Here is a 24,045-nt window from a genome sequence, read left to right as displayed (position 1 = left end):
TACCCCCCCCCCTTTCGTGGTAAGTGACCAGCATTATCAGTTCAAAGTGCTGCGCTGTTGGGGTCCCAACAGACCCTAGGGTGGCTTGCAGTGGCAGTCGTTTATCTCAGGAGCAACTGCGTCCACATCTTCCCTTACTAAGCTGGCTGATCAAGAGCGCAACCGAACAGCAGTGCTTGACTAACACACAGGCCAGAATAGATCTCCTCTACGGCCCAGGCTTTTCCATCAATACCACAAAACCCACCTCCAGCCCCTTGAAACCCAGCTGTCCTGGGGGGCGGTATGCAACTGTGTCACAAGCATAGCCTACCCCATCCCTATGAGGGTGCAAGCTTTCCTCCACTGCCCTCCCTTAATCTGCCAAGTCGTCAAGTAACGTTCAGGCTGGTCATGCGCCTCCTCAGCATGATGACCTTCTGTATTGGCATAGTTCTCCATGCCAAATGACACGTGTCCATTGCAGGAATACCTTGTTGCTCACTGGTCATAATCAAAGGGTCACTAGAAGAATCTAGTTTTGCTTCAGGCTGCACTCTCTACGCTCTCTGCAGTGGTGGAACATCAACAACCTGTTGCAGGTCCGGCTATTTCTCGACACAGTGCCCCAGGTGACCATTTCAGTGGACGCCTGCCTCACAGGGTGGAGGGTGCACTTACAGGATTTGACTGTCAAGGAATTTGGACACCCAATCAGCAGGGTCTCCACATCAACTACCCGTAACTGCAGGTATTCTAGCCATCCCTCAAGGTGTTCCTTTTTCACATACTGTGCAAGGTAGTCCTAATTCACAAAGACAACATGGCCTCCATGTTTTACTTACAGAAGCAGGACAGCACTCACTCTCCACAGCTGTCTGCAATAGCCTAGAGCATTTGGCAGTGAGCACTTCACCACAGAGTGTCTATACTGATGGAGTACCTACATGGAGAGAGGAGATGAGTTGGTCTAACTTCTACAAACATCCATCACTCTCATCCTGGTAGACCAAACCTGGGTCAGATAGCCCTGGTTCAGCACTCTCCTTGACCCCACCCAGCACGCTGAGGCACCCAAACCCCAAGTAGCTAAAGGGCAAATGCATCAAAGGTAGGAATTGCAAGTCCTTAATGGTGATTATTAAGTAGTCTCAATTACCTATGCATGTATAGCAGAAAAAATGTGATTCTTAAATATTCACTAATAGCTATTAAGGAATGGCTTCAAATTCCTCCCTATGGGCCTAGCCTAGAGGCCCATAGGAATGAATGGGATTGCATTTGCAATGTGTCAGTACCAAATAGATACTCGCAATTTGCGCATACAATTTCAAGGGTGCAAGGGGGCCAAAAGGCCACCCTGATGCACCCCCCAAAAAGGTAAGTATGGACATATGGTGCATACACATACCCTAAGGGCATGTGTATGCACCACAATGCACTTTGAAAAATGCATTATTTAGCATTTTTTTACCCCTTTTAGCGTGGCGTAGAATCCGCCACGGTGCGGACTTTTCCGTGTACGGGCGGGGCCGTGTCTGCCAACGGACGTGCGCAGCACTACGGAGGTAGTGCCCGCGACGGCTTTGGCCAATGCATGCAACGAACGGGTTAAAGGAATTGCAGATTACCATCAACTTGAAGTTGATGGTAATTTGCGATTCCAAAATGCAGTTTGCAAATGCATAATGCATCACATTTAGGGAATCGCAATTTGCGATTCCCTAACTGCATTCACAAAATAATTTGCGAATTGCTTTTGGGTTGATGCATCCCAAATGGCAAAATACCGGTTGCAAAGGGGCAGATTCTGCAAATCAGCCTGTTTGCGAGCGGTATTTTGCTTGATGCATCTGGCCCTTAGTCTTGAAATTTGGCTCCTAAACCTGCATCCAGAATGTATGAACATCTTGAAGGAGTCATGCAGGCCTTCAACAAGAGTCTATTATTCAGCCAAATAGAAAAGATTTGTACACTACTGTTGGCACATCAGCCCTCAGCAGACGGCCATCCAAGACATTGTCTGTTACCTGCTTTTCTTGCTAAAGCCGTGCCTAGCTTACACCAATATTTGGCTTCATTTGACAGCAATTATTGCTTACCTTCGGAATAGGGAACACCATTCTTGGTGGTTCCAGTCATTAAAGCATTTATGGAAGGACTGAAGAGTTATTCTGTAAAGGGTGCCCTGCCTGGAATTTCATGATAGCCCTTTCCAGACTTATGGGCCCTCCTTCTGAACCACTTCACTTATGTCCTCTAGAATTCCTTTACTGGAAGGTAGTTTTCTTTGTGACAATCACCTCCATTTGACGATTGCTGCAAATAAGTATTTAGTCAACAGGCACTGAGTTAAATTTCATTTGCTTTCTTTCATTTGTAATGGAGCACAGTGCACTTTATGTAGTCCACTGAATTATGATACAACCGAATGTGTTCTCTATGTCAATGATTTGACAAAATCATGTGAGCACTTATCTGAATGGTGCGGTATCAGGAAAGTCTAACACATGATCGTATAATCAATCAATAGACACTTCTTTAAATTGAAACTAGTAATTAACTATCTCCGTGAGTAGGGTGTTGAAAACAAATGTTGTGCATTATAAGCAGTACTTTCTAATTTGTTTTCAGTTATTTGTATTTAAGCACTGTGCACTTTTATAGTAAATGATTTACGATATGTGAGCACATATAAGGTGAGGGAGAATGGTGTCCCGATATGTGAACAAAGCTGTTTGCATGGCTGAAACGCTTTACGGCAGTCTGCCAGTGAAGACATTCTTTGGAACACGCAGCCCTCGATTGTTGGTGCCTGCATTTTGTCTGATGGGGGAAGTGTGATATACATATATATTTAAATAAATATATTTAAATATACCTATAACTCTAATGTGTCATATTAGAGAATGAAACCATAAAATCGATTCGTTTTTATGGCAAACACAATGCGAATTGTAACCTCTAAACTGCTGAGGCATAACCTTGTTCCCTCCCACCATTCCTAGTCCTAAGCACTTTCTGCTTATGTCTGTCTTCGGGGCCTTTTTTGTACACATCCAGGACATTTTATTGTTAATTTTTCCTACCTGTTGGGGATTCTAAAGTAAATGCCTGAATTATAAAAGTAATAAACTGTTACATCTGGTTGCAGGACTATATAGCATTTGTTGGTTGTACAAAAACATGTGATACCCAGAGCCTACAACTGAGCTTCATCCTATACTATTTCATTTTGTACCAAACATTCATCAATTCTTATCATAAAGTACAGTGACTGAAAAATTAGTTTAAAGGAAAGCAATGCATTTTGCAAGTGTTCCCTGATACTGAAGTTAGGAGTAGTATGTATTTGTACATCTCCGACATTGGCATTACCTACATTATCATGCGTGTGCGTTTTGCAAAATGTGTTCTTTCTTGCAGACTGACATACATTTGGAAGCTTCAAATAGAGAGTAATTCAATTGATAATAAATATAATGTTCTTCTGTTGTGTGTTCCTGCACTTCTGATAAAAACAGTACCTTAGTACTTGTGTGGGCTATCAGTCATTACTCAGAAACAATTACAATAAATTAATTTACAATACGTTTTTTACTGTGCAGACATGTACAACACATTTTAATATTTAATTTAAAATGCATATGCAGTACATATATGAACAACATGTACGTGATGCTGATGTATTTTAATTTAAATAACATATAAAAGGTATTGTACATGTCTAGCTACATAATTAGTTTTATGGTCCGGAATGCTGTTTCCTGCAAGGTCTTTACAATAATATTTAATGAAACTAGTTGTTCCTGTTAATGTTCCCAAGTTCTTTTTGTAAGGATTTTTTTTTCATCTGAAACCAATGACCGATTCTTCAGCTAGATGATTTAAAAGCATGAAGACAAGCCTCATGTATTTTTTTTTATTTGAGACATAACCAAGGTATGTCATTTTTAAAGACTTACTTTTGTAACACGTCTTTCCAATGTAAAAATTGAAAATGATGCACTGTATGGCTGGGTGTTTTGCCCTCGGCTGGAAAAACTCCATAGTGCAGCATGGCATAATCAAGATTTCACCTTCTATGTGACCCATTTTGGAGATGTGGGTGGCTACTGTATTTGGACTCAGGCTTTACCACCCAGACATTTTTGAAAACTAGACACTAGGGAATTTAGTTGTGGTTTGACTTGCATGGATCCCATTGGGGTTCCTATGAGGAACGCCCTGCAGAATCACGCATTTTTCGGACATTTGTGTGTTAAGTTCTGAAATCCGCGTGGATCCACAACATTACTTTGTGCTAAATTTAACTCCTCCCACTGCTTGGTAGCAAGTTAGGGGATGCCTAATAATGTCTTGTTGGTTCATACATTAGAGAGTTACTTTATTTGAAAACGGGGGTAAACATCGTAGGGTGGGAGCTCTTAAGCTCCCAAAAAAGCACTCCAGAAAGACCTTCGGGTTTGACTGACAGGGTACTCCATCAGAACATGGCAGATGTTCCATCCACCAGTATGTGCAGTGCATTAACTGTAATGCACTTTTAATATGGCAGACAGATCATCTGCCATGTTTTAACTGAAGATTCAGGTAGCAGGCAGTCCGCAACTACGAATTGTGTGTTCCTATACACTCTAATCAGTAAAAACACTGTGGCTCAAATCAAACTCAGAAAGAAAAACTATTTTGGTTTATGGCCATTCTTTGGGTGAAAACTATTAAAAAGATTTTCCAAATTTGATGGAACAATTTCAAAGTCTTCATTGGAAGTCAAGTAATGCTCCATGGAATTCCTGTATACTTGGACAGCCTTTTGAAATCACATGCCAACTCTTAATCTGAGTGCTGTGTTTCAGTCATTTTCCAAGATCTTCACTTTTGTAGGACATAGAGTGAAGCAAGTTGGAAAATGCACGCCTGGCTGAAATGGCTACTGGGAATAGTAGTGACAACTCCCCTGGTTATTTCCTTTCCCAGGTGCAAAGTCAGCAATATGGTTGACTCTTTTTCTCTTTTGCAGGAGCACAGTTGTCAAAGTGCCCATCCAGCAGACTTACAAAGTCTTCTGCATCAGATGAAGTAAAGGCTGCAACTTCTACAACAGTACGACTTTAAGTAATACAGCAGTCTTTCCATGATAGTTTGATGACAGCCAACATGTGCATTAGATGATGCCAACTTGATCAGGTGGATAACCATACGTTCTACATGTGCGACTATACGAATCTCCTGATATGGTTGAAGTTGGTGATCATTTTCATCTGCTCGGCCCATGTAAATATTCTTAGGTGTACAGTTGTGCTTGTGCAGTTCTGCAAACTGAACCCAACATGTAAATGGAGAAGTACTCTTAACATGAATTGAAGTGAGAAAATATGCTTCCCACCTGTCTGAGAATTTTTCATCCAACATTTTGTTGCAACTCTGTGCGCTGGTCTGGCCTTTTTTGAGCTTCTTACAAACACCTTCTGAAGGAATCATTTGCATTGACTTCAAATTGTAATGCAAGCCACAATGCCATTGTTGTACAGCTGGATGAACAGTTGAATTCCTGTATAGAGATTTGTCCACATATAGGTTATAGGAGTGATTGTGCAAGCTCCCATACAATCTTTTTACTAATTCCGAACTTGGAAGGGCATCCTGCAGGATTCATACTGGAGTCTTTCCCAGTATGCACTCTCAGGCTGTATAAGTAAAGTGTGTAGCTCATCCATGTCATGAATAGCTTGATGCCCTAACAAGCTCTTTTGCTTGTTATGTACTGCCTGAACAAAAAGCAGCTCTTCAACTGTTATATTCTTCCCTGGAGTATAAATCTCTTCAAATGTTGCATGCAAATTTTCCCTAGCAGGTCAAATTTCGAACAAACAGTCATGGGCTGGATGGTCACACGGCAATGCTGCTGAATTACCTTTGAAATGCAGCATATAGTGTAAAATCAGAAAAACAAAATCTCTGCGCATGTCCAGTGGGAAGCTGGGAAACTGGGTTTTACCCAAATCGTACAAGTAAACCATTAAGACTGTATTGCTGGTTTGTGCATTATTTGTGTGACTTGTGTAAGGTCCAGAAATGTTGTTAAACTCCCCAAGTTAAGGGAGAGTCCAAAGGTGTGCCCTAGTATGAGATGGCAGAGTGAGTTCATACTCCCTCTGTGACTGTTTGGCACACACATTTGTTTAGTGCACAATTCTCTTAAGTAACTCATCATCCACAGAAAGATGGAAGTAGCAAATGGGCAAAATGTTTGCAGTATTGATTTTAAATCCAGATTCTCCAATAAGTAAGAGAATTTGTGGCTGAAATCTACTAAGGGCTGTCAAGTGAGCACGGTGCTTGTGCTCGGTGCTGTGCCTGCCTGCTCTCTGGATTCATCTATCCTGTCATTAGCTCTCAGCCGAAGGTTGTGTTTGCACAGGAACCTCCCGACTTCCATGACCATGTTCTTCATAATCACTGGAAGTGAAGACATTGTCAGATGGAACTCCATCAACTGCAAAATCTCTTCCAGATTCTCATCCATGATTATTCCCCGAAATGCAATATCTGTATCAGAACCACCATCAGAACTCTCCCTCTTTATTTCACTTATGGCCTGGACAGCAGTCCTCCACCGAGATGTCATGTCTATTAGTTGTATAAATCTTTCCTCCTCCAGTTACTGAATGCGAGGTAGAATGCATAGGTACGCGTAGAAATGTTAAAGCATTGAGAATGCTGTTTGTTAGATGAGGTGACTGAGATAATGGAATTCCGTGCAATTCAAGAGCAATCTACCTCCATAAAGAAGTAAAAAAACGTAGCTTGCAAAAGTCACCAATCGCTAGTAAGGTTAAAAACACATTAGAAGAGAAAATGGGAAGAAATACCTAGACTGAAGTGGACTGACACATTGCTGTAGCTGAAGACAAATCTGAATGATGCAACAATGAAGGAGCAAGACAGGCTGAAATATGACTGCTGATATTTTCAATTCCTGGGGGGGGATGAGGTTGCTGAGGAGGAAGTGATTCACCCACACAACAGGAAGGGAAGTTGCTAGTGAGTATTTTGTGTTCCCTCGGGTTGACACTTGCCCAGGAAAAAAAGGACTGACTCTTCCCACCTCTCAAAAACAACTTCTTTGGTGTAAAGTGCTGATTCCTGCTCCAGGACCAAGGCTCCAGCTGCGATCCCTGTAGAGTGTCTCTTTTCCAATGGTGTCCCCTACGCTTAGTTTCTTGCCTGTGGTTCAGCACATAGTTTATAGGCAGGGAAAACCAAGAATTAAATTAGTTGCCACATTTTCTATTATGTTGGGTTCAGTCACGGCCTCCTGAGTGGCCCAATCGCTCCCCTACTGAAAATAAATTAATAATAATATTTTCATGCCCCGGAATGCAAACTCTTGCGTAAAGGGGTCAGTCTGATCAACAAAAAAAAAACTTCCCAGTTCGCCTAGTGTCCATTCCTGCTCAGGGATCATGACACTTCTGCAATCTTGAAATCATTTTGGGAGAGGCACAGCTGGAATGGGAAGCTCACCCTTTTTCAACTGTGCGTTTTGCATTTCTAGAGATACCTGGTTGGTGGACGGGGGAGAAATCCCACTGAACATGTGGAGTAGAACTCACCTTCTGTTGACTCTCTCATTATCAAATGGGTGAATGACATACGTGCGCTGTATGGTGCAATGAAGTCATTGATGGGAGCGGAGCCTGACGAGGAAGTGATTCCTTGCTAGCCCTATATTTTTTTTTTTGACTGGGAAAAGGCACTGGTGCAAGCTACAGACTCCTTCCTACCTCTATCTACCCAATGGAGGACAAGATGTAAGGTCCCATGGCGATTGAGGCCCCTCTGTTCCTGTGCATCCTCCTTGGTGCTGTTGACCTGATTCAACGTCAGGACTGTGATATCAGGAATTAATGAGGCTTCCTCAAGATGAGATCTGATCCCCAGTCTCTTCTCCTTTGGGATTTGAGTATCTGTTAGTTATGCAGGGCTCCCAAAGGATTTAGGGCAAAAGTTTCTTTTTTGAATATATCCTGTTTTCCTTTAAGGAAAACAAGATGCATTTAAATAAAAAATAAATTTAAAAAAGTTTGCTTTATGTAAAAGCGGTCACAGAACTGGTGAGCTGCTGACCCCCATCAGGCCACCATCCCTGTGATGATTGTCATTTCGAAAGGGTCGCAAATTCCGACCTACCTCTTTAATATTCAAGAGGTAGGTTGAATTAAGACCCACTAGGAATCCCTGATTTTAATAAAAAAATATAAAAATAGATATCTTAAGAATTAGGAAATCGCTGTCAATAATGTTAGTACATCTGGCACTTACTCTATATGGACTATGCATAACCAAATAAGAATCAACATGTCCCTTAATGCATGTAGTTTTGTGTCCAGCAATGCACACATAGCAGCAGCTTTAAAATAAATGCTATGACTCGCGGTTGGTGGATAGAGAGAACATGTGGGATGATCCCCATAAGCGGTCGCATAGTTTTACATTTCTTACAGCACGAGAAACTCTTTTTAATCCAGTATGTGTTGCTATTGGTGCATTCTTATTTCTCGATTGGGTTTCCAGACCAACCGCTGGTGGTTTCACATGTCATTACCACACATAGCATCCCCAATTTCAGCCAAAGACGCCACAGAAAAGATGAGTGCTTACATTTACTCTGTTATTTAGCATGCCCCAGCCCTGACTGTTCCCTCTCACAAGATCACATAACTCGATTACATCTTGCTTGATTTTGACCTTTGGCAGTCTGTTGTGGATATGGCTGTAATACCTACCACAGATAGTGATCACAATTTCCTTTCGCTTTCTTAAGGCACCTATGGTTAAATCATAATACCCCAACCCTATCACCAGTCAAAAGGATAACATCGGATGTCACTCTGTCTAATTGTGGTAGGCGCATTAAATGGCGGAAAGTAGCCTCTGACGCACCAAAACTACAGGCTATAGATCAATTTTTGGAAACCACACTAAGCGAGATGGCAACAATCTCTTTAGATCAATCTGCCTTACCCAGGACTACGCTGATGTTTGAGGAGACTATCAACTTGATTGGTAATCTCTTCAAGGCGCAAGCTCGTGTAGGTAGGCCGGATGGCCACCCCAGGTCAAAAGAAAAGCAGGGGTGGTATAAGTCAAAATGTAGAGAATTGAAGGCGTGCCTCATTCAAGCTGTTAGGACAAAGTCGCAGCCCCTTGTGCTGCAGGCTAGAGCAGAATACAAACGAGTGATTGGGATTGCAAAAAAGAAATGGGAAGACGCTTACTGGCAAAGCCTAAAAGAAGCAAGCACTGGGCGGGATGCAGCCCGTTTTTGGAATACTATTAGGGAAAGGTACAGACCTGTTAGTAACTTTATAACGTGTAATATAACTGGTCAGGCCTGGTTCGAACATTTTACTAACTTGTATTCGAACCATCAAGAGGCTTTTGCCCCCCCTGCATCCTATGGACCCTTAGTACCCATGGGAGATGAAATAGTCTCCCCATTCACAATCAAAGAAGTAGAACACGCTATTAGGTGTATTGTGCCCCAGAAAGCAGCGGGACCCGACGGAGTTCCGGGGCATCTGCTGCGCTCAAACCTGCAGAGGTGGGGGAAGCTTATTCATTTTCTGATCAGTGCAATCGACAAAGGAGCAGCCATTCCCGACTCTTGGAAGGGGGCAGAGGTTGTCCCTATCTTTAAGAAAGGTCGGAGGGACGACCCTGCCAATTACCGACCAATAAGTTTATTGGATTCAACCCAGAAGGTTGTGGGAAAGGTGGTCCTAGAAAGAATCCTCCAATGGATTAACGACGAAGAGATTCTGTCGGACTTTTAGGCTGGTTTTAGGGCTGGAACGGGCACGATAGAGCAGGCCTTCAGGCTTTTACTACTATACTGGAAGGTGGTAGTGATAGGCGGAGGCAGTCTTTATTAGGCATTTATTGACCTGAAGACTGCCTTCGACCTTGTGCCCAGAGGACAGCTATGGGGCGTGTTAGCTGAAATGGGGATTCCACCAAACATCCTCTCTATCTTAGTGCGCCTGCATGATGGCAATTACGCGCAGGTGCGCTGGGGTACTGATGGCCAGAAAACCAGCAGGATCCCAGTGGCAAAAGGGGTGTGCCAGGGCTGCGTCCTGGCTCCCACCCTCTTTTCACTTTACGTGAATGGGGTTGTGGACCATCTACTCAAACAACCTTCGGACGCACCATCATTGGCAGGGGAGAGAATTCCCACCCTTCTCTTGGCTGATGATACCCTTTTAATCTCAAAAAGCTCGGCGTGCCTACAGAGACTTTTAAACAACTTTCAGACCTTCTGTGACCAACGGGGCCTAGTAATAAATACAAATAAAACGAAGTACTTGGTATTAAATGCCCCAAAAAAATTAGGCCGTCCCCCTGTCCTTAGTGAAACCTCTCTGGAAAGGGTCACTGTTTTTGACTACCTAGGGATCCGTATCACAGATTCCATGCAGTGGACCCCTCATATATTAAAAATGCCTCTTAACCATAAAAGGGTTACAGGGGCACTTGTCAGAGAGCAGAGATCTTCTTCGACCAAGCCTATTGCCCCTGTTTTGGATATCTACAGGGCAAAGGGAGTTAGTTCTGCTTTGTATGGCGCTGAGCTTTGGGGTACCTCTAACATCAGTGTCCTAACTAGGACTGAGAATAAGTTCCTAAAATACATTATGTCTCTCCCGGAGAGTACACCTACGTTACCCCTCCTTTTGGACCTTGGTTGCCAGCAAATTAGCGATGTAGCAAGATTGCGTCCACTGCTCTTATGGGCCAGGCTATGGCGCGTCTCCGAACTCCATAAGTATGCTAAAGGCCTAGCAGAGGTGATGTCTATGGTAGGCTGGGGTAGGATCAGATGGCTTACTGATGTCAAGTCTATGCTTGGTAAACTAGGCCTTAGTGAAGCTTGGGAAAATAGGTCTTCCCCTCCGAAAGCAACCTTGAAAACCTTATATTGGAACTGGGTTAGAAGCAGAATTTCCACGGATTCTACTGATGGTAGGCTCACACAGGAGTTTTTAGTGCATAGGGATTCACCCTGCCTGGAGCTCTACCTGGATTTGGTCTGGAAGCCATATGACCGGGCCCTTTATTTTAGATTTAGAGTGGGGTCCCTCCCTGTGCGTGCCCTAACATCTTGCTGGAAACCGCCTTACCAGACAGTTGCGTTTTGTCCCTTCTGTAGTACTCCCAAAGAGTCAATTGAACATTTTTTGTTTGTTTGCCCGGCCTATGCTTGCCCAAGGCAAACGTGGCTTAAGCCCGTGTGTAGGGCCTTGGGCACCAGGCATTCATCTGTGGCACTACGAATTTTAATATCAGATACCCGGCCCTTGTATGTTTTTAGCCTTGCGAAATTTCTGTCATGGGCTTGGACGATCAGGACAAAACGGCTGTTAATTACTGTTTAACTGGTGACTTTTAATTGTCTAATTGTTTGATAACTTGTTTCTTTTTTTTTTTTTTTTTTTTTTTCTGTGTTGCTTTTATGATGTAACAATCGAAATAAAGCTGTTAAACAAACAAACAAATAACTAGTGTAATTTAAGAATATTGCGACTAATAGAGAACTGGGAATCATGAGTGACATGGTAAAACACATAGCCTTGTTATGACCAAAATACTTTTTTAATACTTCAATAATGCTGAATAACAGAACACAGTTGTGTTCCTATTAGAGGACAGTGTCCAACTTGAAATGTGATTTGCTCCTTGGATTCAAACAGTAGAATTTTATAAGTCAAGTTTCAACTAGAAAGGAAAAAGATAAAGAAAAATACGCAGTCTGAGAAGGACTGGGCAACGTGTATTGAGGTTTACATTTTTATGGGAGACATATAAATTATTTGTGGAAATGCCTTCGCTGTTCAGGCACCTGGCATTGAAACAAACTTCTGTTTTAGTTTATTGCACTTCTGGCGACTGTGGAATCCTAGCACGGCCAACAGGCTATACGTGCCCTCCGAATTCGTTCCACATTTATTCCTTAAAATTGAAGGAGCGGGGGGACAGAGGGACGTACTTCTGCCTAAAAATAATGGCCAGTCTCAATGTGAAATTAATGGCACGTTCTTAATTGGAAAGAAAAGGATGGAAGAGATGTATCAACATGAGTATAACCCTTAACAAGCACCAAAACCTTTAAACAAAAGGCCGTAACAAATCATCGGGGGCGCATACTATGCCATTGTAATTGAAGGTGAATTTTTGAATTCATTTTGTGACAACCCTCCCCCACCACTCCCCCCTCCACCACCACCAAAACAGATCAAAAGAATTTGCAAAAGACAGACATTTTTTGACCAAGGTTGACCATTTGAGTTTAATATTGACAGTACATTATACGTTATCCATTCTTATTCACGCCATTCTTTGCTCAGCTACTATTTTTTTTAATTATTTTGTCTCTTGAGTTAACAGTTCCCCCCCAAAACGTCTGTGCCACTAAATGACATCACTAACATCTCTTGCGCTGCACTGTTTTGACTGTACCTATAATGGAATGCCCATCTGATCATATGTCTATGATCCAAGCTCTCAGCTGCTGCCACATCAACAGATTTATGCCCTGTAAACTGGTCTTCAAAAGCCCACTCTGCCCACATTTAAAGCAATTCTTCAAGCCTAGCTCGCTTGGTGTTTAGAGCATGAACAACTGAAGTGCTAGTATCAAGAGCTTCCCAAAAGTTACAGGCATGTGCTGCTTTCGTTGCTGGATGGTGTGTGACTGAAAGCTGCGGCACTCCCTCTGCCCAGTTTGCACTATTGTTACCACTCTTGATGTTGTTCGGAAGCATAGCAATGCGTTCTTTGTGGAGCCTCAGGTGCGTGGGGCTGTAGCGGACAAAGTATGCCACACTTCATTATCTTAACTTGCTTCATGAGTTTCTGGAAGGAGGAGTGGACAAGCCTTATGATCTACCCTATTCATCTACCCTGACAGATCCTCTCCGAGATTCTCAATTCACAATGGAAGATTGGTTTTTCCTGTGATATCAGTTCTCGTTTAAATCAAATTTTAAAAGGAATCTTTAGTTGATGAGTTCATTGCAACGCACTTCATTTTATTTCACCACGCGTTAGCTACTATTTATGTCCCTGATTTTTGATAATTTGCAACTCGAGATTTTGTTGCATTTTTTCTCGATTCCTCTTGTTTGGCAATTCTACCTTCTTGAGGTGATGAGTAGCTCAGTGTTTTGCTAATCTTCTCTACATTAATCTTCATCCACATTGAAGAGCCACAAAATTACCGAGGAACCTTTTGCCCTTTTATTTTTTTTCCCCTCCTATTTGGTACCCTCTGAAGGAGACACTTATCATTTTCCTTATGTACCATTAAGTGCAGGGTGGCACCATGGCTACAGCGAGGAGTCACTTTTTATTCATGCAATTTCAAGGGCATTTCCATAGACCACAACAGCATCCAGTACATCAAATATGCATTATTCTACATTGCAGAGTATCCAAAACATGAAACGTACCTCTGTTTTCTTGTGGGTGATAAACATAAATTCAACGTTTTCCCTTGCAGAATTAAATGTGGCCCAAGGGTTTTCACAGAACGCTTTTCAGTGGAAGCAGCAAAGGAAATTAAATTAAGCAATTCCGGACCAGTCATTCGAATACTGTACCAGCTAGGTTTCAGAGTTAATTTACAGTCCTCTCCAATTCCAATCCATCAGAAAATAATTTCGAGTGTGGAGAATCACAGTGGGAGCAATTATGATCCCAACACCCCAGAAAATTCTTGCTTTTTAGAAAAAAATGTTTTCTTTACCAGATGTCGCTGCCAACAAACAGTTGGACACATTGTCATTCCTTTTACGCTATTCTCTTGCAGCTGGAAAACCTGTGGCATCTTCCAGCAGCCATTTTGCTTGCCAGTCAGTGATATTACAACATGAAGCAGGAGAGGGTCCTCTAAAGGAAATGACCTAAAATGGAAAAAAAGCACGGCCATAAAAAAGCTTCTAAGAGCCAAATCCACATCTGTAGTTACCAGAAAGGTAAGGCCAAGCGGGGATTGGAACAGACTGCCACGGGAAACAGCCTTTACCACGAAGCATTTTCTACGCATTACGTTTTCAACGATACACTTACCTCGTAAACGTCTTCACAACGCGTAATGCTTCAACGACCATCTTCACCACGCAAGCAACGTCATCACGGAACAACGTCATCCTAATCCGAAAAAAAGCATCAGTCCGTTTTCCGTGTCGGCGGAGACCTGCGGAAAAAGGAAAAAAAAAGAAGGGGGTTTGGGGGGGGTCTCCCCCTTTCTCCCCCCCCCCCCCCCCCCCCCCAAAGAAGAAAAAGCGGAGTAAAGGTAAAATCGAGGTAACGGCAAAGCGTGGAAAACACATTCCGTTGTAACGCATGCGTGGTAAAGGCATGCGTTGCAACGGAATGCGTAGTAACGACACATATTCGACTGCCACCAACAGAGAACCTGCAATGGGCAAAAAAGGGGCAAAATGCAAGGCAAGGTAATATATACCCAGAAGCAGTTGCAATGCACCTTGAAGGAAAGCAAGGAAACTTTTATACCAAAAGAATGACAGAAAAGAAAAAAGTATAACTTGCAAATAATTCAGCCATCATTGATGAGGGAACATGTTACTAGAATCAATGGATAGTGTGCCATCTTTGGATAGCTAAATGTAATTTTTTGCCTACAAACTAATACTTTAAAAGAAGGTGCATTCTTGTAATCCCTCAGTAAAAACCTTTCAGAGGCTTAAGTATCAAGAAAGATCTCCTTCTGGAAGGCATGAGCAGACCCGTAGGACATCCATAGCACCATGGATGATTGCAGGATGATGGCGTCTGTGCCATAGAATGGAAATCAGAGCTCCCCTGAGTGTTGCAGCAAGACGTTGGCATCCCCACTGTGGAACAGAGATTAGAGCCTGCCACGTAAGTAGTTGGCACAGGAGAACGACACAGTTTCCTCGGTATCTTTTAACAGTCAGTCATTACTGTGCTGAAACTATGTCATTATGGCATCTTGTACTCATCTGATAGTCAAAGGCCAAAGTAGATGGGGCACTGGGAGAATCTAGGATTTGTAAGTAACAAGGTGTGTCGGCTCTGAGATTGTAGAACCCAAACAGTATGATTATGGCACGACACTTTAAACGCCCAGTCTCACTGTGGCTGTTACAACAGAACTTCTGAACAAGCTTCATATATAGGAGCTTAGGACCCCAAAGGAAGCTCAACAAAATACTAGCCCAAGACAGTAGATTTAGTTGTGAAAGCATTTCTTAGTCAAGGCCAAAGCTCTGCGGTAAAGATCTTCACAGGCAACAACCGATCAAAGGTTTACTTATATAAACAGTGAGGGATAAAGTCGTACTCTCTCTGCAGAATAAAAAAAGAGATTTGGCAATGAAAAAATCAACAACACAGTGCTTTAAGCATTGCCAGGTATCTGCTAGGAGAGAATAAAAACGTAAGTGCAGCCACATCAAGCAGAGAGAAAGGGTAATGCATGACTGAAAATGCATCCATTATTCGTACATTTACAATGAGGAATGCCTCCCACAGATTTGTTCACCTCAAACGAAAATGCAAAGTGCCAAGAAATGGCTGCCGGGTATCCACGAGTCAGTAAAAAGGCATGCACAGTATATGAAATAGTCAGAGATATTTGCTTCGGATTTTCCCGCACTTTCACTGACCTCACAGATAAAGAATAAATGCAGGTAGTCGGAGATGGCATTGATCTTAATTGCACCAGCATCAATCTAATAATCACCATGATTGCCCTCTTAATGTTAAGATTGCCCATTACATTTAACACACTTAGTGGAGCGTCACCATATTTCTGCATTAGTGAAAAGTTGCTTAGTGTTAGGACTTGGCACTGTTGTGCTCGTTCTACCATCCCCTTGCCACTCCTGTTGCAGGCATCAAGTAAACACCCATAAGGCCTCTGTGTACAGGGGATGAGATGGCATCTAGAGACCGCAGCAGTTGGGAAAGGTATAATGGAGACTGTGGCCATTCAGGAAGTCGGTGTGCATCCAGCAAGGAGCGCCAAAGATATGCCAACAAAATCTGGGAACTTGAAGCAGCTGGCAGGCAAGCTCTATTTTTAAAGTGTGGCTAACTTTAGTGGGGCTTTTCTCTCTCTAGTGGAACCTGATAATACTGTGTTCACCATCACCAGATCTGGGAGAATTGCTTCAGGAAAGTGACTTTGGGCAGCTTCATTCTCTGCCCCCAGGCCCTTCAGCATTAGGGGCAGTTGAGGTGTTCTTGGACAAGCACAAGTGTGCCTCACCACTCCCGCATATATTTTCGATCTGCTTAGACTAGTGAACAAACTACACATTAAAACACCTGGTAATAGTGGTGCAAGCAGTTACTCCCATTCCATGCATGGGGAAAAACTCATGATTATCAGACTTTGCAGCAAGGATACTGGCTGGGAAATGTAATTTCGTCCATTCTGTATATTTACTGCACAGTCCGGCCAACTCGTAATATGAACCTAAGGCTGCACCTTTTTGACCTTGTCTGCCCCTGCTTTATTTCCTTGACTCTTTAGGTATTTAGACTTTGCACTAATCTTCTTCCAGTTCCTACCTTTTTTTTCTTCTTTACAAGGAGAGTTGTCTTCGTTCTTGTTCCTCTCTTCTTTGGACCCTTCTCCTGCCGCCAATCTTTTGACTTCTGCTCCTGTGACTTATTAAACTCCTTGTACTTGTGCCTGCTCACAGTCCTTCTCCAGAGTGAATAGGTGGTGTTGTGGTACAGATTATCAGAAGCAATTCGTTCTGAATCAGTTAGTTCACTTGAAACGTCTGCCACTTGGGGAGTCAATTACCAAAGTACTGTAAGCACATTTTACTCATTATTCCACATGTCTCGTTTCAGCACCTCTGGTATTACTGCTATGTGTTTCCCTATCTTTGGGGGTGAGGGGGTCAAATGGGGGTTCACTGCTGTCTGGCGTGCAGGGGTCCCTTAAGGGACCCCTGCACGCCAGGGGTCCCTTAAGGGACCTGAGGAGGTATCTGTCTTCAGCTGCCAGAATCAGGCACTTAGCATCCATTTCTGCATACATGAAGGTGAAACCCCTAATAAAAAGAGGCAGTATCTATTAAGCACCCCTGCTTTCAGGATATTCACAAAGGTGTGTGATTGTGTGTATCCACCAAAAGACAGACCCAACTCTAACACTTAGTTTAAATATTGTGTCAAGTTGGTTGATGGTACCATTTAGTGGCAATGGATAAAGTATCTTTGAAACCTCCTGCATTAAAGATTGCTTTCCTATTTGACATATCTTCCATACACGTGGTAACTGAAATTGAGTCATTGTGAAACAACCGTGTTTACAAGTAATTACAATTATACAATTTCTCCAATTCACCTGTTTAGAATCCTGGCTTTGCATTAGAATGATGGCTAAATGTTTATGTATAAGGGCAATAATTGAACGTATTAGACAACATCTATACACCCGCCTCTAAAGGTATTAGTTTCTCTTGCATCACAAGTCCTAGACAGCTCTTTTGGGAAGGAAGCTATTGCTCAATACTATTATTCACTTATGTAGTTCTCTGGTAATAAAGACATTTCATGCAGATCGCTCCATGTGGAAGAAGGGTGTATCCCATCCTTTCATTAGCAATGTTTCACTGACTGACATTTGTAGAGATGCTGGCAGCGTTGTACTTTACCACAAACAAAATGGACAAGTTTTTAGGAAGGCAACTTAAAGCAAACGTTTTTTGCAGTCACCTTTTGAAAAACTGAGAAGGAGAGTACACAACTGTTGTAGAAAAACCCCTCACCCACCTACCTAGTAGGTGGCATGCTTCATCATCGGGGTCCAACTGGATTGCCTAATGCAATCCAAGCTGTGCTACAACGCCTGAGTTACAGCGGAGCAGGTTGTTGGGTGAAAAGCAAGTGACGTGTTATGTGAAGTGAAATTATGGGTTAAAAATGTCTCTAAGGAATGCCCTTTTGAAAAAATTTTATTAGAAGGGTCCTACTTTATACACAGCTTTACCAAGCGCTTCAGGGTAGATATGTAGGCAAGACAGGCAGCAGTAGTAGCACAAACCGTGCTAAAGCATTTGCTTGCTGCTCCTCACTTTTCACGCACATCACCGTATGTGAGATACAGCTGCAAAGTTGATGCACAGCAGGTGAATCTAGGCTACGTTTATGCTACGGTAGAAAAAGTGGCTTACATGTAACAGTAGTTTTCCATCTCGACACTTTTCTGCATTCACTTGTGAGTAGCGCACATAGTCGAAATGAGGTCCAAATAATTGCATTTCAATAGGTTTTTCCTGCCCCAAACACTAGTGTGAATTAATGAAACGCATGTCAATTTAGAATTGTTTCAACAGATAATAACTTGCTCTATTTGTTATAAAGTTTGATGAGGAAGGCATGCCGCTGTGTGAAAGCGGAGACATTTTGGCAGGATTTAGGTTGTAGGATATTACATAGAATATTCGGGAAAAGGTCCAGTTTAAGTCCTAGGCATTTAATAATTTCATTGAAGGAAATCATTTGAGAAACGGGGCAGTGGTTGTAGTGGAGATGTCAGAGGTTGGTCTTCTACATACTTTGTCCAGCGTGGACCCTTTGAAGTATTATAGGAAGATGCTAGAAACAAGTGGATGATAATATATGTAAAATGCTTTGAAGGTTTATCTTCCCCACGTTTTAATTCTCATGATTGTGTGTTTCTCGCTCTGACTGTTTGCGGCTTTATCATTAACCATTAGCCTTGGTTTGTGTCTTCTAAAACGCCATAAGTAAAACTAAAAACATACATTTAAATATCGTGGTTTGTAGACATAGGTATATATTCAAGAAAGTTATGTGTAACTCTATTCAGTTTATCGTTTTCAATATTTTCTCGGGAGTAAGTGTTGGCAGCTATCGATTTGTGCTTCCTAGCTGTCGGCCATTTAAGTATGTTCAAAGAGAAATGAGACATGTGTACCCCTCTGACAGTCTATGGGCAAACATGCAGCAGGCAACATGGCTACTTATGCAACCATCGGTAAGCCACAAAACAAGGCCAAAGTAAGCCTTTCCCGTGAAATAGCTGCAGGCGTGACTTTAGTTAAGCCCTAATTAACGCATTGGAACCAGATTTTCTAATCCTCCTTTTTAAAATTTCAATATATTATTTCCCTGTGCTCCACATTACCAATTTCCCCTGTGATTTGGTTTATTCATCAGAGCAGCTAATATTTGTTCGTGGATGTTATTCCAACAAACCTGTGTGTCTTAGTTGGGCAATTTAGTTCTGACTATGAGCTCCCATGTAAACATAATCCAAATGTCACTGCTTCTAATGGTGTTATTTAAGATATATAAGTGAATGGCTAAAATAAATTTGATTTTTACTTCTAGGTCGCTTTTCACATTGAACCATACAAAGATCGAGATGACCGTAATTTACGCAGCAACATCAAATATATCATTGACACGTATGTTTCTTCACATTTGTTTAAATATTGGATGTTTTTACAGTATTAAATGTTATGAGATGGTGACAAAGCTACTTATGACCAATGAATACCTAGAACCATCTAGTCCCAATGTTCCATTGTCTCCCCCAGACTTTATTCAATGCTCCCTGTACGCATACGTGGCGCTGCCTCCAAATATTCACCACGCTTTATGGAAAGAACTTAATCGCATTATAGGATCACAATCACTTTTCTACAAAGCCTTAATTTCTTAACCTTTTGTCTTCGAGCCGCAACTTCATGGAGTATGCTTGCTCACTCAACTGCATTTGTACTACTCAGTTTAAAAAAATATGTGTATACATTCCCAAACTGTTTGAAATACTCGCTCTTTCTTGTAGACTTGTACACATTTAGTGCGATCAATCTTTTTCACGGGAAGGTTACTGTTAGACCTGGCATCTTTTGACGTGGTTTCCCCAGTCTTCTTACTTCGGATCTCCGCTTTTTGACTGTGTGCTGAACTTCGTTTTTTGCAAATTTTAGGACTCTGAGCACTTTTCCACTGCTGATCACTGCTAAAGTGCCTGTGCTCTGTGTCTAAAATGTAAAGGCATTTGGTTTCCCCATGATTGGCTTATTTGATTTCCTAATAAGTCACTTGTACAGTTAACTACACGTGCCCCCAGGGCCTGTAATTCAAATGCTACTAGTAGGTCTGCAAAAGACACACAATTAATGAACGGAATGCTGAACAAATCAAAACATTCACCCCCAGTCAAGAGATCTGGGTTAAATCCATCATTCTTTTGCTCACCATGCCACCCCATTTTAGACCTGGCCATATGCAAATCAGCCTAGACCCTGTGCCTCATGGGAACAGTCCAGCCCGAATTGCCAAGCCAGGTCCTCTCTGGACTGGAACCAAGCATCCTAGGACCGGTTTCGGGCTTTCAGCCCTCATCAGCCAGGATAGCTTGATTCCAGTGGCACAGTGAGCCCGGGACCCACGTCTGGGCATACCCGGCGCACTTGGGGCGAGAAAGCAAAAGACACACAATTGATGTACGGAATGCTGAACAAATCAAAACATTCACCCCCAGTCAAGAGATCTGGGTTTAATCCATTATTCCTTTGCTCACCATGCCACCCCAGTTTAGACCTGGCCCAGGGGTGTGGAATTTAATAAAATATCTACTTGTCCATGGGGCAGGTTACTTCATAAATCGAATTGTCCTGTAACAAAATCCAATTGTCACTTTTGTGCCATGTAATGCGGTGACACATTATGGCAGCAATACCCTTATATAAGAGCTCCGAAATAGCCTCTCTGAATATGCCAGGGTTCCTTCCATAGCAGGGTATGAATACTAGCAATTCCCTTATGTTGCCACGTTTCCGCAGATCTACATACTGGCGCTGAAGTTAAGCAACAGTTACAGGGTTGGAATGCCCTTTTGAGTCTGTGCAAACCTACTAACTTGCATATTTTAAGGGTTTTCACCAACTCTTCTCTAATCTTTTCCCATACTGAGAAAGGTTGGATATTTACTCCTGACAATGGCAGACATAAAATTTCTTCCTGGGTTGGGAAAAAAGTGGTTGGAGGAGATGTAAACTTACAAACGCTCGGATTTTCGCATGAGCAAATCTACACATGCATATTTGCTCATGCTAAAATGTAGTTCACAAATATTTTCTAGGAGTACTATTTCTTGGCCTACTTCTGTAAAGTCTTGTGAATTCAGGAAAGTCTTATATCTGCACTTAATGCAAGGACATAAGTGCACTTTTGAGACTCTATTTAATAATTGGCCTCCTAATTAGGTCTGGCGTTAACCATGACACGTTGTGTTTATTAAAATGTCTCTCTCTGTCAGTTGGCTAGCTTCGCTGTGAATGACAGCATTCTGTTCTTTCACAAGGAGCATAATTGACACGCTGTTGTTTTGTTCAGTGCCAGGACCGACTGTGGCAATGTGTCCTTTTTGAGACCGAAACAATTTTTGCTTTTGCCAATGTTTGTTATAATGATGAGGGCCCAGCAGCACCCACACCAATAAGGTTTTACAAAAAACATGACAAAACAAATCACGCATTGATAAAACCAAAAGATTGACCAACAATTTCAGACCAATTGGCTTTACCAATGCTTGTTTATTTTTATGTTTCCCATTGTCTTATTAAAACTGGTTACAGTGATTTTCCATTATGAATATTTTTGGGAAATACTAGCATGCATCAACACATTTTACTAAATGATGCTGCAGAAAAACGCTACCTAAAATGTTACAGTAATTTTTCTAAATGTTTTTGCTTTTTTTGTGAACATTTCATCTTGAAAGCTAAGAATAATCAATCTTGCTTTCAAGCGTCTCCATATATTTGCATCTAATCAGAGAGTATTCTGGGAGAAGTATGCATAGCCTCATAGTGCTAAACAATGATAGCGTGTGCACCCATTTTTATACTTTAACCACTGTCAGTAGCAGTCTGAGCTTACAACATGTACTTGGATCGCTCACCCTAATAATAAAGGTTTTGCATTTATGAACCATAAATACAAGTTTGAACAGCGTTAAAACATGGAAACAAATATTACCTTAACTGCAGGCAAAGCTTTCCCTGATCCATCATGTGGGTCTATAAACTGTCAGTCAAAGGGTTAGTGATGTAGAGGGTTGGGCCTACTTGTCCCAAGGACAAAATACACATGGAAACTTGTTGCCCTTGACCCCAAACAATATGTCCTGGGCGTCGGGCTATAGGAATTCCACATCCCTGCTGGCCATATGCAAATCGGCCTTGACCCTGTGCCTCATAGGAACAGTCCAGCCCGAACTGCCAAGCAAGGTCCTCTCTGGACCAGAAACATGCATCCTAGGACCTGTTTCGGGCTTTCAGCCCTCATCAGCCAGGATGGTTTGATTCCAGTGGCACAGTGAGCCCGGGACCCACGTCTGGGCATACCCGGCTCACTTAGGGCGAGAAAGGATAAGACACACAATTGATGAACGAAATGCTGAACAAATCAAAACATTCACCCCCAGTCAAGACATCTGGGTTAAATCCATCATTCTTTTGCTCACCATGCCACCCCAGTTTAGACCTGGCCATATGTAAATCAACCTTGACCCTGTGCCTCATGAGAACAGTCCAGCCCGAACTGCCAAGCCAGGTCCACTCTGGACCGGAAACAAGAATCCTAGGTCCGGTTTCGGGCTTTCAGCCCTCATTAGCCAGGATAGCTTGATTCCAGTGGCACAGTGAGCCGGGGACCCAGACCTTTGCCCTCAGTCCTGGTCACACGCAGAAGTCTTGCAGAGCTTCCCCTGCTCATACAGTCCTTCTGGCTGCTTGTCAGATGACAAACTTTTGGGTCTCAATCTCCCTTTCTCATAGTCCATTTCCAGACACCAAAATGTGTTTTAGGATCTGAGTCTGAGCTTTATGGTGGGGTTCTGCTTCTTTGAAGTGTCCACTTCTCCTGTTTTTCTTTTGCCTTGAAAGGCTACAGCAGGCAAGACTCCTAAGCTGATTGACACACAACACTATTCATAGAAATGACCAGAGTTCACACCTGGAGGTCAACCACTGTGATATGTGCATCAAAAGGTTAATCCCAGACTCCCAGCCGTGCTCTTTGATTTCCTTATCAGCCCCATCTCCTTCCTGGAATTTGCCCATGCTCCTTTGAGATCTGTTACTGAATAAAAGAGCACCCTTTTGAATTGTAAAGGGAGAGCCTATTCCTCCCTTTCTCCAGTGAGTGTCCCATGCCGTACAAAGGAAGGCAGCAATATACAAATCTGTATGGGGGGATTCCGCTCTTCCTCATGTCCATTGCTGGAACACTTGCACTTGGTGTACATTCAAAGTGAACTTGCTCTCTAGTACTGTTACCTCCATGCATTGTGCCACTATAGACACACCTATTGAGCGCCAACATTCAGTCTGCGCGTACTGCTCAGCACTGTAGCACTCTGCCAGCACACATACACTTATGTGCGAAATGCACACTTCACTCTTGATGTATTGTACTTCACGCAAGCACACATACACCCAGCATATGCTTTCATTGCGTACACTCTACACAGCACTACATTTGTCATGTCATGTATTCCTCACAGACATGCATACACACACACACACAGGGCATACACAAATCCTACATGTACTACACGGTACTGCTCTATCCCTGCACTGCACGCTTCATGGGCACACATACATCCAGTGCAGTCACTACTGCTGTGCTGCAGAGCACTTTATATCAACTTGATGTAGGCGAAGGGTGAATTAAATACTCAGCAGCTGAACTTTTAAAAGGTGAATGAGCCTCTAGGCCTCACTCCAGTGACACAGGGGAAAAAAGGACCTGTTCACTACTACTACTAATCATTACTCACCATGCTGCCACCACCACACTTGGGCTGCTCAACTTCTGGAGAAGGTGGTAGCCTTCCACAACTATGAGAGTAGCGCTTTGAGCACTCCTCCCGGTCTTAATTTCATGTTTACTCATATACTTCTCTGAACAATATCACACTTCCTCACCTCTGATCTCCTTAGGGCAATT

General features: G+C 42.5%; 1 protein-coding gene across 1 annotated transcript in view; it reads left to right on the top strand.

Moving 5' to 3' along the window:
* Positions 1-24,045, top strand: part of MANEA (mannosidase endo-alpha) — a 234,456-nt gene that overhangs the window by 150,609 nt on the left and 59,802 nt on the right. Inside the window, exon 4 of the mRNA XM_085611141.1 lies at positions 19,411-19,487. Coding sequence (XP_085467267.1) covers positions 19,411-19,487 — 77 coding nt within the window. The remainder of the gene's footprint in view (positions 1-19,410; positions 19,488-24,045) is intronic.

This window comes from Triturus cristatus, chromosome 6 (genome assembly GCF_964204655.1).
Source record: "Triturus cristatus chromosome 6, aTriCri1.1, whole genome shotgun sequence".
Lineage (NCBI taxonomy): Eukaryota > Metazoa > Chordata > Amphibia > Caudata > Salamandridae > Triturus > Triturus cristatus.
The sequence above is the reverse complement of the archived record's forward strand: the minus strand, read 5'-3'. Positions and strand labels throughout refer to the sequence as shown.